Below are 17,471 nucleotides of genomic sequence, written 5' to 3'. Positions count from 1 at the left end.
AGGGCCGGTTCACCTTTGGCCATCCACACGAGATGCATGTAAAGGGCTGGAAAATTCTGTAAAAAATGTTTTCCCCCATGCTGAGCGAGAGAGAGTGCTTTGGACATATGTGGATGAATCTGATAAAAAAATTTAGAGGAGATGAATTTGGGCGCATGTGGCCAGCGGCAAGAGCTTACGGACCACGAGACACATTCCTACCACCTTGGTAAGATCATGGAAGCTTGTGTCGACAATGAATTTGCTTCCTGGTTGAACACATACCATTCTCTGTTGTGGTACAGATCAGGTTTTAATACTGCAATAAAATGTGATCACATCAATAACAACTTGGCAGAAAGTTTCAACAATAAAGTGAAAGATTTAAAAGATTTGCATGTGCATGACATGGTGGACCAAATAAGGATCATGATCATGCGTTTGTGGGACTTGAGAGGAAGACTTGGTGATATGTTGGAAGGGGACAAGCTTCCGAGCGGTGGTACGACGAGGTGGTCAACAAGAGTAGAAACCTTTCACATCTATCCGTTGAGAAATCCTCCTTATTTGATGCTGAAGTTAAAGATGCAAGGAGTGTCAAGAGGCATGTGGTAAACATTGAGTTGCGGGAGTGCACTTGCCTAGAGTTGCAACACACTTGGAAAACCATGTGAGCATGCCATAATTTTTTTGGCATCTAAACCCGGGTTAAATATGCACCCATATTTGCATGAGTATTACTCGGTACAAAAGTTTAAGGCTGCATATGCAACTCCAATTCCAGCCTTGACTAACCAATCTCGGTGGCTCGAGGTGGATATAGAATTTACACTTGTGTCCCCCTCGAGTAAAAGAAAGGGTCGGGAGACCCAAACAGAAGCGAGATACAAAGCTTGGTTTGAGAAGGGGGGTTGTAGTAAGAAGGGGAAAAAGGAAAAACCGAGAAAAGCCTAAAAGGGCTCAAAAAGGTAACAAAAACGAGTGCAAGTTGTGTGAGGAACTTGGGCATAGAATTGGTTCCCCAAAATGCCGTTACACTCCTGTACAACCAAAGTATGTTAATGTTAATTCTCCAATTTATGTACCTTGTTTCATTTGCTTATTTCGAGTATCTAATTTATATCCTTGTTCGGGAGGAAGCGTGGAGAAAAAGCCCCACCTCTTGTTGTTGAACAGTCGTTGGCCAATGAAAAAGCCAAGACTCAATGGCTATAGAAAGAAAAGAAACAGTTTGGTCAATGCACCGGTGCGGATGAACCTGTTTCGAGCTACTTCGTTGCCTCAACTAGATTTGACTATTGAGTTGCCGGATGAACTCGTTACGGAGGTTATGATGAATTCGAACCTGTTCTAGAGGTTGTGCTGAATTCTGAAGCTCGGGAGGTTATGCCCGATGTGCTGTGGCTGCTGATGTGCCTGTGCCTCGGGAGGTTATGCACGTGCCGGATTTTCCTATGGCTGCCGATGTGCTTGTGCACTGTGCCGGATGTGCAAAAGATGAGGGGGCCTAGTGGTTGCGGCAAAAAGTTCGGGAGTATGAACAAACTATGCTATGGTACTGCAATGAGAAGTGGTAGGAAGAAGCGAAGAAATAGTTTGATGTAATGGTTTTAAACTTATGTGCTAGGGTGTGGAAACTTATTATTTGTAATTTGAATAGATTTCAAATTTGAACCAATTTCAAATTTGAACCAAATTTGAAAGTTGACATCATTTTTGATGTTGCAATGCTATTTGAATGTTATGCACTAGTTTATGCACTAGTTTGTTATAACTTGTTAATCAATTGGACAATTTTGTGGAGTAACTCATTTTCATCGGTTTAATGAAAGATGTGTTCAAAAACGGCCTCCGGGTGAGGGTAAACGACCCCATTTCTAAGCAACTTTTTTTTCAACCTTGTCTAAATCATCTTATGTTAATTGAGTTGTTGCTAGATGATATAAGAAGACAATGTGAGCAGGATTCATATTTTTTTGAAATTTTTTGAATTTTTTATCCTCATTTCAAATCTGGTCAAAGCTATGGTTTGACTAGCATTAAAACATGGTCAAAACACAAAATTGAGAAATGAAGCATGGATCCTTCTTACTTACACCTAAATGAACCTATTTCCAAGTTTTGGTTCCATTCCATGATTCAAAGTTCAAACCCTTCTCTCAAATCCTCGACTTCGTACGGCGAGTTCAAGATATCACACTTGTACACATGATTTTTTCGTTACAATGTATCTACACCATGTTTATCAACTTGAGTTGTTGCTAGATGATATAAGAAGACAATGTGAGCAGGATTCATATTTTTTTGAATTTTTTTGAATTTTTTATCCTCATTTCAAATCTGGTCAAAGCTATGGTTTGACTAGCATTAAAACATGGTCAAAACACAAAATTGTGAAATGAAGCATGGATCCTTCTTACTTACACCTAAATGAACCTATTTCCAAGTTTTGGTTCCATTCCATGATTCAAAGTTCAAACCCTTCTCTCAAATCCTCGACTTCGTACGGCAGAGTTCAAGATATCACATTGTACACATGATTTTTTTGTTACAATGTATCTACACCATGCTTATCAACTTGAGTTGTTGCTAGATGATATAAGAAGACAATGTGAGCAGGATTCATATTTTTTTGAATTTTTTTGAATTTTTTATCCTCATTTCAAATCTGGTCAAAGCTATGGTTTGACTAGCATTAAAACATGGTCAAAACACAAAATTGAGAAATGAAGCATGGATCCTTCTTACTTACACCTAAATAAACCTATTTCCAAGTTTTGGTTCAATTCCATGATTCAAAGTTCAAACCCTTCTCTCAAATCCTCGACTTCGTACGGCAGAGTTCAAGATATCACATTGTACACATGATTTTTTCGTTACAATGTATCTACACCATGTTTATCAACTTGAGTTGTTGCTAGATGATATAAGAAGACAATGTGAGCAGGATTCATATTTTTTGAATTTTTTTGAATTTTTTATCCTCATTTCAAATCTGGTCAAAGCTATGGTTTGACTAGCATTAAAACATGGTCAAAACACAAAATTGAGAAATGAAGCATGGATCCTTCTTACTTACACCTAAATGAACCTATTTCCAAGTTTTGGTTCCATTCCATGATTCAAAGTTCAAACCCTTCTCTCAAATCCTCGACTTCGTACGGCAGAGTTCAAGATATCACATTGTACACATGATTTTTTCGTTACAATGTATCTACACCATTTTTATCAACTTGAGTTGTTGCTAGATGATATAAGAAGACAATGTGAGCAGGATTCATATTTTTTGAATTTTTTGAATTTTTTATCCTCATTTCAAATCTGCTGGCCAGCTAACCCTAACGGCCAATGCGGACCGTCGGCCTAACCCGAGGACCAACCGCATTCGTCCGATCTGTGCTTCTAGAAGGATTCCGCGCGGGCTGGCGAGCGTGATCCGTGGGAGGACTAGTTCTCGAATCCGATTGGCTGCCATCTATTCTCTGTTTGGGCTGAGCTCGGATCCTTTTGACCGCCGGGCCGAATCGTGTCGCCTCCTGGAGAGCTGCGCCCGGCCAGAGCCATCGAGCGAACGCCCACGTCGGCATGCATGTCCCATGCGGCGTCGCGGCTACGGCTATTGTCTTGTAGAGTGCAGCCTCCTAGTCTCGGCCTTGCCACTCCTTTTAAAGAGTACACATAAAATACTAGGGGAGCAACGGTAAAACCAACGGTAACAAAACTTACTTTATTTTATTCAACTAATTATCGTCTGTCATAACAAAACTGATTTTGTTTTATCCAACTCTTTTTCATGTGTCTTTCTCAAATACAAGCATAACATACTTAGTTTCTTCAAAATCAAATCATGCTTGTGTGTCATTGCCAAATCCAAACATAACAAAACTCGTTTTGATTTATTTAACTCATTTTCGTGTGTCTTTGCCAAGTACAAATATAACATACTTAGTTTCTTGAAATTAGATCATGCTTGTGTGTCATTGCAATATCCAAACATATGATAACTCATTTTGTTTTATCCAACTCTTTTTCGTGTGTCTTTGCCAAATACAAGAATAACATATTTAGTTTCTTGAAAATCAAATCATGCTTGTGTGTCATTGCCAAATCCAAACATACCAAAACTCATTTTGGTTTATTCAACTCATTTTTCGTGTGTGTTTGCCAAATACAAGCATAACATAGTTTCTTTAAATCAACTCATTTTCGTGTCTATTTTACAAACTCATTTTATTTTAGTCGATTCATTTTCTTAATACTCTACTTTAAGTGCAAACGGTCATGTACAAACATACACAAGCAAATCGAAGGGCATCTTTTTTCAGCCCTGCCCGCGTAGTCTCGTAGCTATTTATTACGTCTCGGACCCGTGTCGCCCGTCGGTGTCGCGAGTGCGGGGGCGGCGTGCTCTCTTTCGGCGGGCGCAACACACATTGGCGGGCGGTGCGGGCGAGTCGTGCCATCGTTTCAGCAAACACGGGCATGCAAACGACCACGGGTCATGCTCATCCATTTAATTTTCTCACACGCCCCCTCCCCTTCTCCTTCTCTTTCACACGATGCCTCCGTCCACTCCCCTTCCTCTGGCTATTTAAGGGCACCCATCCCCTTCCTCTTCGCCACTCACCACTACTCTCTCCTTCTCTCAAGCCGCAACCGTCCTATCCGTGCCCTAGCCCTAGCCACCACCAAGCCCATGGCGTTCACCCACCCAACTTACCGTCTCCCGGCGACCGTCCCGGAGCGCGAGTTCCCGGCGGGAGTCATTGTGGAGAACCAACTCCGTGTGTGGACCATTTCTAGGTGGAGGACTGGTAGGGAACTTGCGGAGGTATTCCTCTCGCAAGGCTACCGCCACCTCAACCTTCCTCGCGGCGCGCCGCCCATGTTCCACCTCGACGGGTACTTCGACGGCGGGGACAACGGTCAACTCCAGATCGGCCTCACCGTCCGCTTCGTCAACCCCCACGACGCCTTCTTCCTTCTTGGTAAGGTGTTTTGGTGTGGATGCGAGTTCATCGCATTCACAACCTACAATATCTTCACCAATTTCCGTGCAATCTTCCCCTCTCTCGGGAACATGCACTCCCTCCCCTACAACTTCCACTACCCGCCCACCACCCCCATCACCATCGAGGAGGAGGAGGAGTGACCACCGGAGGAGCCAAGCCAAGGAGGAGCCAAGGAGGAGCCAAGGATGACGGCGTCGCGTCTTCTTTTAATGTTTTCTAGTTTTTATTATCTATTGTCGTTGTGTGTGTTTTTTATCGTGTGAGTTTGTATCGTGTGAGTTTGTACCGTGTGCTTCTTTGGGCATATATGCCCCACTTTATCTATTCTATTTAATTTCAATGTTTTATGAGTATTCTTATTTAATTTTCATGTGGTCAAACATTTATGCATTTGGTAAAACATTTGTGCATCACATTGCTCAATCCTAACCCTTAAACATCTACAACTGAGAAAAGAGTGATATCAAATGAAAAACCCAGGCCGTGCTTTACATTTAACTTAACAGGCCGGGCCACAGGGTTAGGTCTCAATCCTTACCTTTTTTTTTCGTTTACAGACGCAACCCGTTTTACATTTATCTTAACGGTAGGGCCGGGCCCGGGCCGCTTCTCTTTTCCTCCACTTCTTTTCATCTATTTATTTTTTATTTTTTCTTTTGCTTCTCATTTTACATGTGCTCAAATTTGAATGTTACTCATTTTATTTACAAAACTTTATAATACAATTTGCTCATTGCCTTATATTGAAGGCTACATAACAATGCACTTTGTTCTTCTATTACAAAAACAGTGCACGTTGAACGGTAATTAACATTGCACAAAAACTAAATTGCAACTCATTCTTCACGGTCATCTAGATGGAAATCAAACAGGGGTGCCCTGTCATTCATATCTAACTGCATCGTCTATCGACTAATGATCAGCACATAAGCAATCCCAAGAGCAATTACACAAATATAAAAGAATGCAGCCATCATATTATCTTGCTTCTTCGAGAACCACGAGTTTCTTTATCCGCTTGTGCATACGCTCGACTCATTCAACTCAGCTACCTTGAATTCTTCCCCATTCCCAACGGTTGAAGCAAGCCCGCCGGTGGTGGGAGCTACGGATTTGTCCAACATCGGCCCCGGGGATGCGCCTTGACCTTGAATCCTATCGATGTACTCGTCCAACCACTCAAAATGCTTGCAATTGCGTAGATCCTGAAACCAATTCCCAAATCAGAACGATGAACCCTAATTCCCAAATCGGAAATATGAACCCTAATCCCCAAATCGGCACAAAAAGTAGAAATTGGACACACCTAAATGAAATTGGGAGAGGTATAACCAAGATCTGACCTTCCCCAGCTCTGGCTTGCTGTCGCACTTGACATACTCGCGCCCAAGATTGCCGTGCGTGTCGGACATGGTGACACGCCGCTTCAGGGGGGCGGTACGGGGGCAATCCGGGCAACTCATCATCGGCCTTGGACCATATTGCGGCCGGCGGGATTGGGAGGATGAAGCGCTCGACATCCGCCGCCGCGATTTGTCGCCGGGCCCGAGAAGAAGAGGGGACAGGGGTGGAAGATGCGGGCAACGGTCGAAATGGTGGCGTTGGATGGCTCCGGGGAGTGGCGGCTCGTTTCTCGTTGTTAGTTGTGGGTCCCACGCCGTGACGTGGACAAACTGGTGGGTCCCGCGCTTGAGGCCCCCTCGGCTGATGTGTATAAGTTGTGGGACCAGTGCTTGAGGCCCCTCGGCTGATGTGTATAAGTTGTGGGACCCGCGACGATCACATAATACTACCACTAACCTGTGTCTGGGCCGACTGTCGCACATAGGCTATTTGGGCCATCTTAGCTGTCGCACGAGAGCTATTTCCACCAACAACGTCGCATTCTGGACGCGTTTCTCCAACGACGTCGCATAGGAGCTATTCGCCCGATTTATCTTGGCGCCTTCCTCTACTATGTGTCTCACCCCTCTCCATCTCTGCCGGGCAGCAGTGGATGTGGCAAGGATGTAGACGGCAACTTCGACCAGCGCACCTTCCCTTCCCCCTCCAGTCCTCCACTTCGTCCTCCTTGCACCAACAGCAAGACCGGCAGAGCCGTGCACGCCGAAGACTCCTTGTCGGCGCCGCAGACGATGGAAGCCAAGTGGGAGGAGCCAAGGGTGGTGAAGCTGCGAGCTATGGAGGTCACGCCGGAGTCCTTCGCGCCGTTCAGGCAGGTCATGGCCGCCTCCCCTAGGTCAGGACACGGCCGCCCTCTCTAGATTCTGCGGGAATCAGTACCAGCGAATCATCCTCAGCTACTCTTACCTGGGTTAGATCCAAGATTGTGATATTTTTCTTGCCGTGGCCCATATTATTTGCTCAGTTTCTTTCCATAACTCATAAAATACGATTGGTTCTCTAGCTTTTTGGTTTCATAACACCTTGTGTTTCATACAGGAAAGGTATATTTCTGGAAGAAAAAAAGGGATGAACTCAGCATATTGAGTCATGTCCGTTGTTTGCTGCCTCTCGACTGTAAGAATATCTGAGCTGCACATTTGGGTCATTCTTCAGTTCAGCACGGCTGGGCCATTGGTGGTAAGGAAAATTCTTACTCTAATATTGATCTATTCTACCGACCTAATTATTTGCTCTTTGGTAAAAATGACTACTAATGAAACATCGCATCTTAAATCGATGCGTGACTCTCTTGGTACTCTAGCTTCTGATGTTGATTCGTTTTTTTCGGGAAGCTCTATTATTAAGTGTTACATGTCCTATGTCTTTTAGGTCAGCTGGTATGAGCACCTAAAAAGGAAGTGCTAATATCTTGCTTTAATATACACTTGAGCTTAGTCGCCATATATATTAACTGAAAGTGATAACAGTTCACACCAGGAAATAGATGATTCAGCACTACACAAAACCAAAAGACACTTTCGAAGCAGCCGTGATGAGCAGCACCAGAAGCGCAAAACAACAGAGAATTGTGTACATCGTTTACATGAATCGAGATGACATTCATCCAACCTGCATCAGTCCAGCAGCCAAGTAGATGATAAATGGCATTTACAACAGATCTTGGTCAGTTTCTCCCAATTCATGTCATCTTTGTTCACAGTTATATAACACAAGGCAAATTTGCAGATAGAGTAGAATCAAACAAGATTTTAGTCATTTTCTCCCAATTCTACTCAGTCAACAGAAATATGCACTCAGGCAGAGATGGTGTAGCCAAATAGAAACTGTTATTACTTGCTAACTGAACTGACAGAAAAATGACTCAAGTCTTATGTGATGAAACTGAATAAACTGAGCTTGGATACACCTAACTGCACACTGGTTCCATCTAAATAAATTGTACTGTTGGGCTAATAGCTATTCTTGGTGTCCCTGTCAAAGCCACTGTAAAAGAGCCACATCTCTCATTGGCTTTTATTTGCTTGCAGAGATCATTTTGTAGGCATTCCCATAATTCATGGCAAGGATTTATAAATTATATAGAACGATTAGTTAAAATTGATCCGGCCTCCGTTTCTTGCTGAATGGTTCTTCAGAGAAAATGGCATGTTTGATATGAAACCTAATAACGTTTTAGTGCGTTGCAGGTCCTCTAAAAAAAATTTAGAGGAGAGGAAACTTTGTCCTATATTTGCCACACCATGCTTTGGAGATACAACTCTGAATTGATGAATACAGAAGAAATATTATCTGATCATGGATAGATTGTGTAATTTAAAATCCCTTTTTACCAAGCCTGGAAACTTTTAATAATCCTAGATAAACTTTTGCACTCTGCCAAAAAGCTCTTGGTATTCTTTCTTTTCCATCCACAAATCTTATGCATGTGTTGTGCCATATATCTGCATCCCGCATAAACACTTATCAGTTGCAAGAAAAGAAAAGGGTAATACTCATGCTAAATTGTGTGTAAAGTTCCGAGTAGTTCACAAAGTCCAAATAGTGGTTGTTATAGCAAACGGAAATTCTAAGAAATTAGTTGACATTTATAGAAGTTGTATGTTTACCATAGTTTAATAGAACCATGCATACTTAATATCTCATGTGGTCGACTAGATGTGTATTACTCAATACGTTGATTTTTTTTCCTAGGCAAGTGTATTACTTTGTTTTTTTGGACATGTCTCCTCCTTATAGTAGTCTACTAATTAAATACTCTTTTCTTGAGGCTAAGGTGCAATAAATATGAGCTTTAGAATATATCGTCTGCCATTGTTGTTACTTAGATCTTTAGTAGGGATCTTCTATTCATTTCCTGCAATTCAATATTTGAAATACCTCTATTTTATCATCTATAAACATATGAAGTTTTATGACCGTCTAAAGTAGTTTTCTAAAGATGCATTCTTACTAAGTTTGGGTTGCCTCCTTGCTTAGAATAGACGAGTTCAGGCCAAGGATCAAGAAGAAGCATCACATATCAGGCGTGCGACCGACGAGTTGGTCCAGTCGGAACTCAACACTGAAACTATGTGAACCATCTATGTTTCTATCAGAAGGTAGGTAAGCAGCTCCTTGACTGCATAGATGTCAACTACCTAGACAATGACAAAGCTGAGCCTTTCACAAGGAGCCCCCCGGTCACGACCCTAACACAGTTGGCAAAACCATGTAATTATCCTCTCCTTTCCTCTAAGAATACTGATTGCCCTGGAAGTGGAAATAATCAAAAAGGTTGTCCAATGATGGTGTTCTATGTTTGTAGGCTCTGGTTTTACCAAGTGTGTGTCATGCTCTGGATTTGATGAAAGTTAAGAATTATATTGTTCCGTTTATCTTCGATCATGTAATGAAATTTTCATTGAGATCAAACTTACCTAGCAATATGCATGTCAATGTACCCATATATGTACCACACGCATCTACATCTGTCAATGGGTATTTAAACTGTCAATGGATATTCAAACTGCATTTGTCAATGGGTATTCAAACTGGTAGTGGTTCATGCCAATTGAAAGAACAGCAAGAAGGATCGATGCGTGCAAACAAGGATCAGATCTAATACAAAATTAACAAGAGTTGATGGCTCTTCGATAAAAATTGTAAATTTTGTCAACTTTTTTTTTGGGTATTCAGCTGCATACATATGAATACGTGTGTGCACGCCCATTGGCTTGATCAATGATTTATTTAATAATCAGGAACAAAATAATTTTGAAAACAATGAACTAGTGTTCAATCAAAAACATCCACATCTTGAGCGCGGCGTGCCGCCGCGCCAGACCTTTGTTAGTTATCTTAAAGGCACTATTGATCAAGGTCTTCACATGAATCCTTCCTCAACTTCTTTGACAGCATATTCCGATGCAGAATGGGCTGGTTGTCCGGACACTGGATGATCCATGTCTGGTTATTGTGTTCTTCTAGGTAACAATTTGATTTCATTGTCGAAATGGAAGGTTACAATTTCTCGTTCGTCACCTGAAGCTGAGTATGTGCAATTGCCCATGCTTTGAAGCTGAGTACGTGCAGTTGCCCATGCTGTCATCTTCACAGGTCAATTCAGCAGGAGACCATCGTTTATTGTGACAATATTTCTGCAGTTTATATGTCCGGAAATCCAGTGCAACACCGATGGACCAAGCACATTGAAATTGATATTTATTTTGTTCGAAAAAAGTGGATTTGGGGTAAGTTTGAGTTCTTCATGTTCCCTCATCATCTCAGTTTGCGAACATCTTCACCAATGGGATACCGACTACACCAATTACTGATATTCGATTCAGTCTCAACATTGTTCAACCCCACGTTAACATTGCGGGGGGTGTTAGATTATATTGTAGTCGGTTTATATTTCTTGTAACTCAAGTTAGGGTTAGCCGTTGGCTCTTCATATATACTTTGTAATATGATCAATCAATCAAGTATAATAAGTCCTAGTCAGCTGGCTACAAGAAATTAAAATAATATATTTGTGTCTAGTTAGAGGCGAGAGAAGATGAGAAAGAGTGTAAATGGACTCTTATGCAAGAGCTACCTCTAACACATGCTCCTAGGCAATTTGCGTCAATGAAATATGGGTCATCCATTGAGAAAGTAGTACATTCTTATAGCCAACTATTGTACTTGTTGGCTACAAGTTAACTATAGATGACATGACATCTTACTTATATCCAACAATCGACTACACTATTGAAAAGTTGCTCTTAATGTAAAATTCCTGATTATAAAATTCAGGGTTCAACATATGTATCAGGGTCTGCGAAGTGAGTATGACATTTAAAAGTTCATAATATATGGGGCCTTAAATATTAGGGACTGCTAGAATCTTCTGAACAATTGTGTTATCTTCTGAAAAATTGTGTTAGAAGGCTAAGGTCTATATGGCCCCCCTAACTATCAGGTTTGGGGCTGAGAACCCCCTAAGTTTAAAATGGACCACTTAACCCTCCTAACTATGGGATACCAGACAATTGCTAACGTGGACTGGTTTGGGCCACGTAGGCGCTTGAGTAGAACCTTTCACGGTCAAAGTTTTGACATTAATTTTATTGAGAACACAGTTAGACAATCACCGCCGGCAAAACTCAGCGCGCGAGCTCCTCACTAGAGCGATGGCCAGCTCCTTGCTACGCGTGCAAGCTCGAGGTTAGCCAGCCTCCTCCCGCCGCCCTGCTGCTACCGGCGGTTGTGGACGAGGCCCCTCCTAGTCCAGGGGAGGCAGACAGAAGAGGTCACGGGGGCGCAACTCGAGCTTTCCGTGGAGGATGACGACCACCTCGTCACCTCCGGCGTCCCACGCCAGCTCACTATGTCACGTATGCCAATTTACGGCACTTTGCTGCTGGCATTTTTCCAATGTGCCGTTAATGGTAGGTTTAGGCGGCATATCTTAATTAGTGCCACTAATAGTTACCTAATTACCGGCGTTTTTAAAAAAAATGCCACTAAAGCTGGGCAAGCACAGGCATAACTGAAAGTGCCGCTAAATTTTTGGTGATTAGCGGCATTCTCTGAAGTGCCGCCAAAGTTTTGGTTATTAACGGCAGTATCAGGTGCCGGCATAGCTAGGAATTAGCGGCAGTATCTAAAGTGCCGGCAAAGCTTAGATGATTAGCGGCACTTTGTTGGATGCCGCCAAAGTTCTATGTTAATTTATTGCAGAGTTTCAGAAAAGCCTTAGAGTGCTTAACTGAGAAACACAAGGACCTTTCAGTAAATAGCTGAAAGAGAAGATTTGCCTTCGTTCCCCTTCCCAAATGCGCCCCCCGTGCTCCCACTCCTCCGTCGTCGTCCGTCGTCCGCCCCCAAACCCCGTTCGCCCGTGGTCCTCCACCGACCGCAGGAGGGAAGGGAGACCGGCCGCGTCCCTCCTTTTTTTTAGGGTTTGGCGCCTCACTCCCCCTCGTCCTCTGCCTCCCCCGCGTCCGTTCGCTCAATAATAGGGTTAGGGTTGCGGCGAGCTCCCCTTCTCGCCGGCGGCGGCGGAGATGGGTGTCCCGGCGTTCTACCGCTGGCTGGCGGAGAAGTACCCCATGGTGGTGGTGGACGTGGTGGAGGAGGAGCCCGTCGAGATCGAGGGCGTCCAGGTGCCCGTCGACACCTCCAGGCCCAACCCCAACTGCCTCGAGTACGACAACCTCTACCTCGACATGAACGGGATTATTCACCCCTGCTTCCACCCCGAGGACAGGGTACGTACGCTCGCTCTATATCTATCCCCGCTCAATCTCGAGATGTGATGGTTTGATTCGGCTCGAAGCTAGGGGTGTTTGGGTGGGTGATGGTGTAGCTGCGTAGATGTACTGTATTATTGTGCTTGGTTGATTGGTCTACGAGGAGCTAGTGCGGAGAAGAGATTTGGCTTGGAGAAGCAAAATTGGTTATATTAAATGTTGGGGAACGACTTTTCTGATTAAAATCGAGCTTCTAAATTGTCCTCCAAACCATATTAAGATGCCTGCCTGGAGGATGCTGCAGCTCAACTATTCAAATTCGATGTTTCCCCCAAACCATATTAAGATGCCTGTAGGATGCTGCAGCTCAGCTATTCAAATTTGACGCTGCAGTTCTAATCGGCTCTTCTGTTATCTCTCAAATCGTTATGCATCGTCATCTATATACATGTTTTTATCTTATTACCTTGCTTCTTATGTTCAGTAAAGTTACTTGCCGGTTTTTCCTCTTGTTCCTTATACAGCCAGATATTTGGTCTCCACTTAGTAAAGTTTGTTTACAATTTTTCTTCTTCTTATGGTGTGGTATTAACCCTTTTATACAACTACAGGGATTAAAGTTCTAGCGATATAGATAGAAATGTTGCTCAAGATGCTCGAAGGAATTTATAACAATCAAGTTCACAAGGATTCAACTCCAGCAGATACTGTAAGCTCACATGCCTGTCTAGAGAACTTTACCCTTCAATTTTGGGACTTCGGCGGTCTAAGTTCGTATCCATTTTCCTGATGTCAAGTTTTGTATTAGCTTAGATTTTTCGTAGTTGAATATGTAACAGGTTCTAACTTGTGCCAATGATTATTATTTGCTTCCTGTTGTGGAAACAAACGTTTATTTAGGCCCTTCTAACCCCCAAGACACATTTTTATTGTGTCTTGTTCTTTCCTATACAGAGTATAATCGAGGTACCCACTCTCTGGTAATTGCAAATGTATGCCTGACAGCTAGGTTATGTTTGGAGGCATGATGCCTCTGTTAATCCCCCATATAATTTATATGATATACTCCCATAGTAGAAATTATGTGCATAACGATTTGTAAGGTAAAAGGGAAATTGGTTCTCACATGTTTTGGTAGTTCGAGGGTTAAACAATGCTTTTCGTTACAATTCTGGTTTTCTGCTAGTATCTCCATTACTATGTTGGTATTCAGCTAATTGTTGATGGTTGTTGTATGCATATTGATATGTCGTATAAGATATATATGATGTTTAGCTTAGATTTTTCCATTTTTTCTCTATATTAGGTGATTGTTGTTTGGAATGGCGAAACCAGAATCATTATTAGTGTGTTATTCAGCTCGCCAAAGTGCAGGATTCTCGCGCTATTAGCATTACAATTACAATGGACAGGTATGCTCTTATGCCAATTCCACTATTCATCAAATTGTATTATTATTAAAATGTAGAAGCCATAGCATATAGTTTGTATCATCCTGCTAATGGCTTCCTCCTTGCACACGACAGCATTGTCAGTGGTACAATCCCATTAGATTTTAGTTCCTGGATAGAACTGAGGAGGTAAAACTTGAGTTCAGGCCTACTAGAAATAAATTGAATATTGCAATTATTAGTCTTAGAGCATAGGTACGTATAGAAGTGTACAACGACATCGCCATATAATTATTCGATCCCTCCATTAATATAATTTTAAACGAGTCCAAAGTTCTGATGGTTTCAGGCATATGATTCAAAAAAAAAAAAATCTTCAGCAGCAATTAGTGGATACTTTGCACACAAGATATGCTTTAAAATTATATATGATCATTGGGTCATTGGGTAAGCATTCCTGTTGTTAGCTTTCTGTAAAGTTACAATTTGTATGAACTGAATCAAATTTGCACAGATTGCCAAAACTGAACCTGAAAGATAGTCATGCATAAAGGGTGACTACATAGAGTGTATGTAAAAATGCACCACTGGTGCAAAATAAATACACATTACTGGAACCATTAGTACATTGTAAAAATCAAACGGAGTGGGCAATTTCTAGATGTGACCAGGTCGTGTGCCAATGCTTATTCCTGTGTACCTTATATGATGATAGTGGTCCTTGGCTTATAATTTACTGAAAAACTTTGCTTGTGCACTCATTGCATTTAGTCAGAAAGATTGAGTGTATAAATTGTTCTATAAATCATGAAACAATACCACATTCTTTATTCATACTTCCCAAATTGTACAGAATACAGAAGAAACACAGAGTGAGCCATGTGATCAGAAAACTGATACAAACACATAGAGAGGTCAGCTCAGAGAATAAGAGAAACTACCTAAAGTTCACAAAAATATTTCTTTATCCTGAAGTTACACTCATGGTTACAACTTTTCAAAACAACAAGTTCACAGAATTGTGGCTTATTATGAGGTTACACATTCTATACCAACTGGTTGATTCCGATTAATATCATAGGATTGGTATAGCCTAAAGTTACACTAATAAATATTAAAAGACCATGATCAGTTGATATTCAGATAATTTGCTTATATTTGAATTTGCTAGCTTGACTATACTAGTGCATATCTCATCCAAGTGAATCGTAAGTATAAAACTGTGTGTGTGCTTCCAACTTTAGTCACTCTGCCCTGAAGTTGAGGCCCTTATTCTTGGTTAGATCTGGAAACTAAAGATGGCCTTTCAAAAAAGGCTTTATTCAGTAATTCACTTATATGATTCCGGGATTCAGGTACACGTAAAGGGAATTTCTAAAGCTATAACACTTACTTGGGCTGGTGCAACTGTTTACGTAATTTGTAATCTTCTTTTACTATATGGACAGTATTTCGACCTTTGTTAGATCTCTGTGCACTAGATGTTGGCTCTTCATCTTGAAGCTCTATGGTTGTCTGATGAATATTTGTAAGCTGCATCTTCTGTAGATGGGTAGTTAGTAAGACCCAACTATTAACAGTTGTGATTTAAACATTCTTTATATGATCCAGAAGAAGGAAATTTAAATGGGTAGTTAGTATACTTTTAAGACCCAACTGTTAATACGATATTATTCCATTGTTTTGTAGTGTGCATGTTTTGATTAAGATCTGGATCACTTCTCCTGCTTGAAAACTATAGGAGGTTGGTTCGAGCGTCAATGCCTGCCCTTTGATCCCGCTGCCGCCCTTGGGTCAGCAAGTGGCAAGCTACATGAGGTATCACTAAAATCTTTATATATCTACAATTTCTTTGTGGCTGAACAGAATGCATCGAAGATTCAGTTCACATGTTATCCCTAAAACTGCTTATGACTCGCTGCATCCAGTGCTCAACTTCATGTACGTTTTATCTGTATAGATGAGTTCTTACCGGTTACATTCATTATCTTATCTGTAATGTTTTCTAGATTTCACGGCACATGGGCAACAGATGACAAGCCGATAAGAATTTCAATGGGGAAACCACCTAGATTGGAACCAGCGGAATAGGTTAGTTTCGTATCAGATCTTTTGTTGATAAAATTTCATTTTTAGTTTCTGCTGCATAAGGTTGTTGGACAGATATAGATCTACATGTGTATGGCCAATATTTCGTTAATAAGCATATATTTGACAAAACTTAGCGTATATGGGCATCAAAGCCATACACAACAAATCTCTAAATATTGTTTGCCTATGTGTCCATGAATTACTGTATTTTTTTGTCAGGATAAATTACTGGAACTGCTGGGATTTGGAGTAGATCTGCATCTTCTTGTAGAGGATCATTGTCTTTTCCGGGTGCTGTACAATTTAGGCAAACAATATTCCTCCTGGGCATTGGGCTGCGAGTAGGCTGTGAAGAGACACATGGGATAGAAGCCACAAGCAAATGGAAGCCAGTATGATGTGTGATTGTGTTCCAGATCTGCTTGATGAACCTTGTTGGTTAGACAAGTAAGATGGAAGCCAATTAGATGAACCATGTTAGATGAACCTTGTTGTGTATTTTATCTAATGGTTTCAAACCATGCTGTTCATGATGTGGAGATGAACACTGTTGGTCATGGAAGTTAATTAGATGTCTGGATTGTGAATCCTTGAATGTTCAAAATGTTGATTTCAAACATTGCTTGACTTCTTGAGTGTGATGTATGCTTGATTGTAGATTGCTTGAATGTTTGCAGGCAGTATAGCAATCTTAAAAATGCCTAAGAAAATAATCAGCGGCACCAGAATTAAAAGCCCAAAAAAGTAATTGTAGGCATCCTTTAAAAGTGCCGTCAAAAAGTTTAGATGGTATCCCTAGAAAAGTGCCAGTAAAAACATTTTGTGACATTTTTCGAAAAGTGCCGGCAAAAAGATTCTATGGCATTTTTGGAAAGTGCCGACAAAAAGATTCCATGGCATCTTTCAAAAGTGCCGGCAATACTAACTAGCGGCATTTTTGGAAGTGCCTTAAAATATAATTAACGGCACTTTTCTAAAAGTGCCGGCAAAGACCTACCTCGACTGGAATAAACGCAGCACTTTTTTTTGTGCCTTGAAAAATCTTTACCGGCACTTTTGGTACTTTTGCTGGCACTTTTTTGTGCCGGCAATCTGGGTACCTGGTGTAGTGGCTCTTCCGGCGACAGAGAGCGCGAGGACATCGGCGTGTTCCACCCGTGGGCGCCCAAGGAGGTGGATGAACCACTTGTGCCGATGGACAGAACAAGGATGCCGTCCATGTTGTCGTCGAGCGGGAACTCCTGCTTGTTGTGTAGGACATGCGTGATCGCTGCGGAGGCTGGGTTGCCCATGGTGGCAACAGCCCCCGACGCGGCCTCGATGGCCATGCGCCCGTCCACAGACCTGACGGCGGCTGCCGCGCCGGCAGCAGCGCA

The 17,471-nt window shown here is 41.9% G+C and overlaps 1 protein-coding gene and 1 long non-coding RNA gene across 8 annotated transcripts; both read left to right on the top strand.

The window, feature by feature from the left end:
• The first annotated feature begins 6,965 nt into the window (after positions 1-6,965).
• Positions 6,966-9,772, top strand: LOC124675665. Of its 3 annotated transcripts, none has more exons than XR_006993378.1 (4): positions 6,966-7,305; positions 7,434-7,574; positions 7,865-8,060; positions 9,380-9,772. It is a non-coding gene; the product is annotated as an uncharacterized LOC124675665 (long non-coding RNA). The 3 variants fall into 3 exon arrangements; XR_006993379.1 differs by having other exon boundaries at positions 9,375-9,772; XR_006993377.1 differs by having other exon boundaries at positions 7,865-9,772.
• A 2,482-nt stretch (positions 9,773-12,254) lies between these two features.
• LOC124674534 lies at positions 12,255-16,720 on the top strand. Of its 5 annotated transcripts, none has more exons than XR_006993046.1 (6): positions 12,255-12,631; positions 13,225-13,322; positions 13,920-14,025; positions 15,746-15,822; positions 16,014-16,095; positions 16,315-16,720. XR_006993046.1 is itself a non-coding variant. In XM_047210580.1 (5 exons), exons 2-5 carry the CDS (start codon positions 13,254-13,256, stop codon positions 16,438-16,440), a joined length of 378 nt encoding a protein of 125 aa, XP_047066536.1. In that variant the 5' UTR covers positions 12,268-12,631; positions 13,225-13,253; the 3' UTR covers positions 16,441-16,720. The 5 variants fall into 5 exon arrangements, 1 of the variants encoding a protein (XP_047066536.1); XR_006993044.1 differs by having other exon boundaries at positions 15,694-15,822; XR_006993043.1 differs by having other exon boundaries at positions 13,920-15,822.
• The last annotated feature ends 751 nt before the right edge of the window (positions 16,721-17,471 follow it).

The sequence above is a fragment of the Lolium rigidum genome, chromosome 7 (assembly GCF_022539505.1).
Source record: "Lolium rigidum isolate FL_2022 chromosome 7, APGP_CSIRO_Lrig_0.1, whole genome shotgun sequence".
NCBI lineage: Eukaryota > Viridiplantae > Streptophyta > Magnoliopsida > Poales > Poaceae > Lolium > Lolium rigidum.
This window is presented reverse-complemented; position numbering and strand designations above follow the sequence as displayed.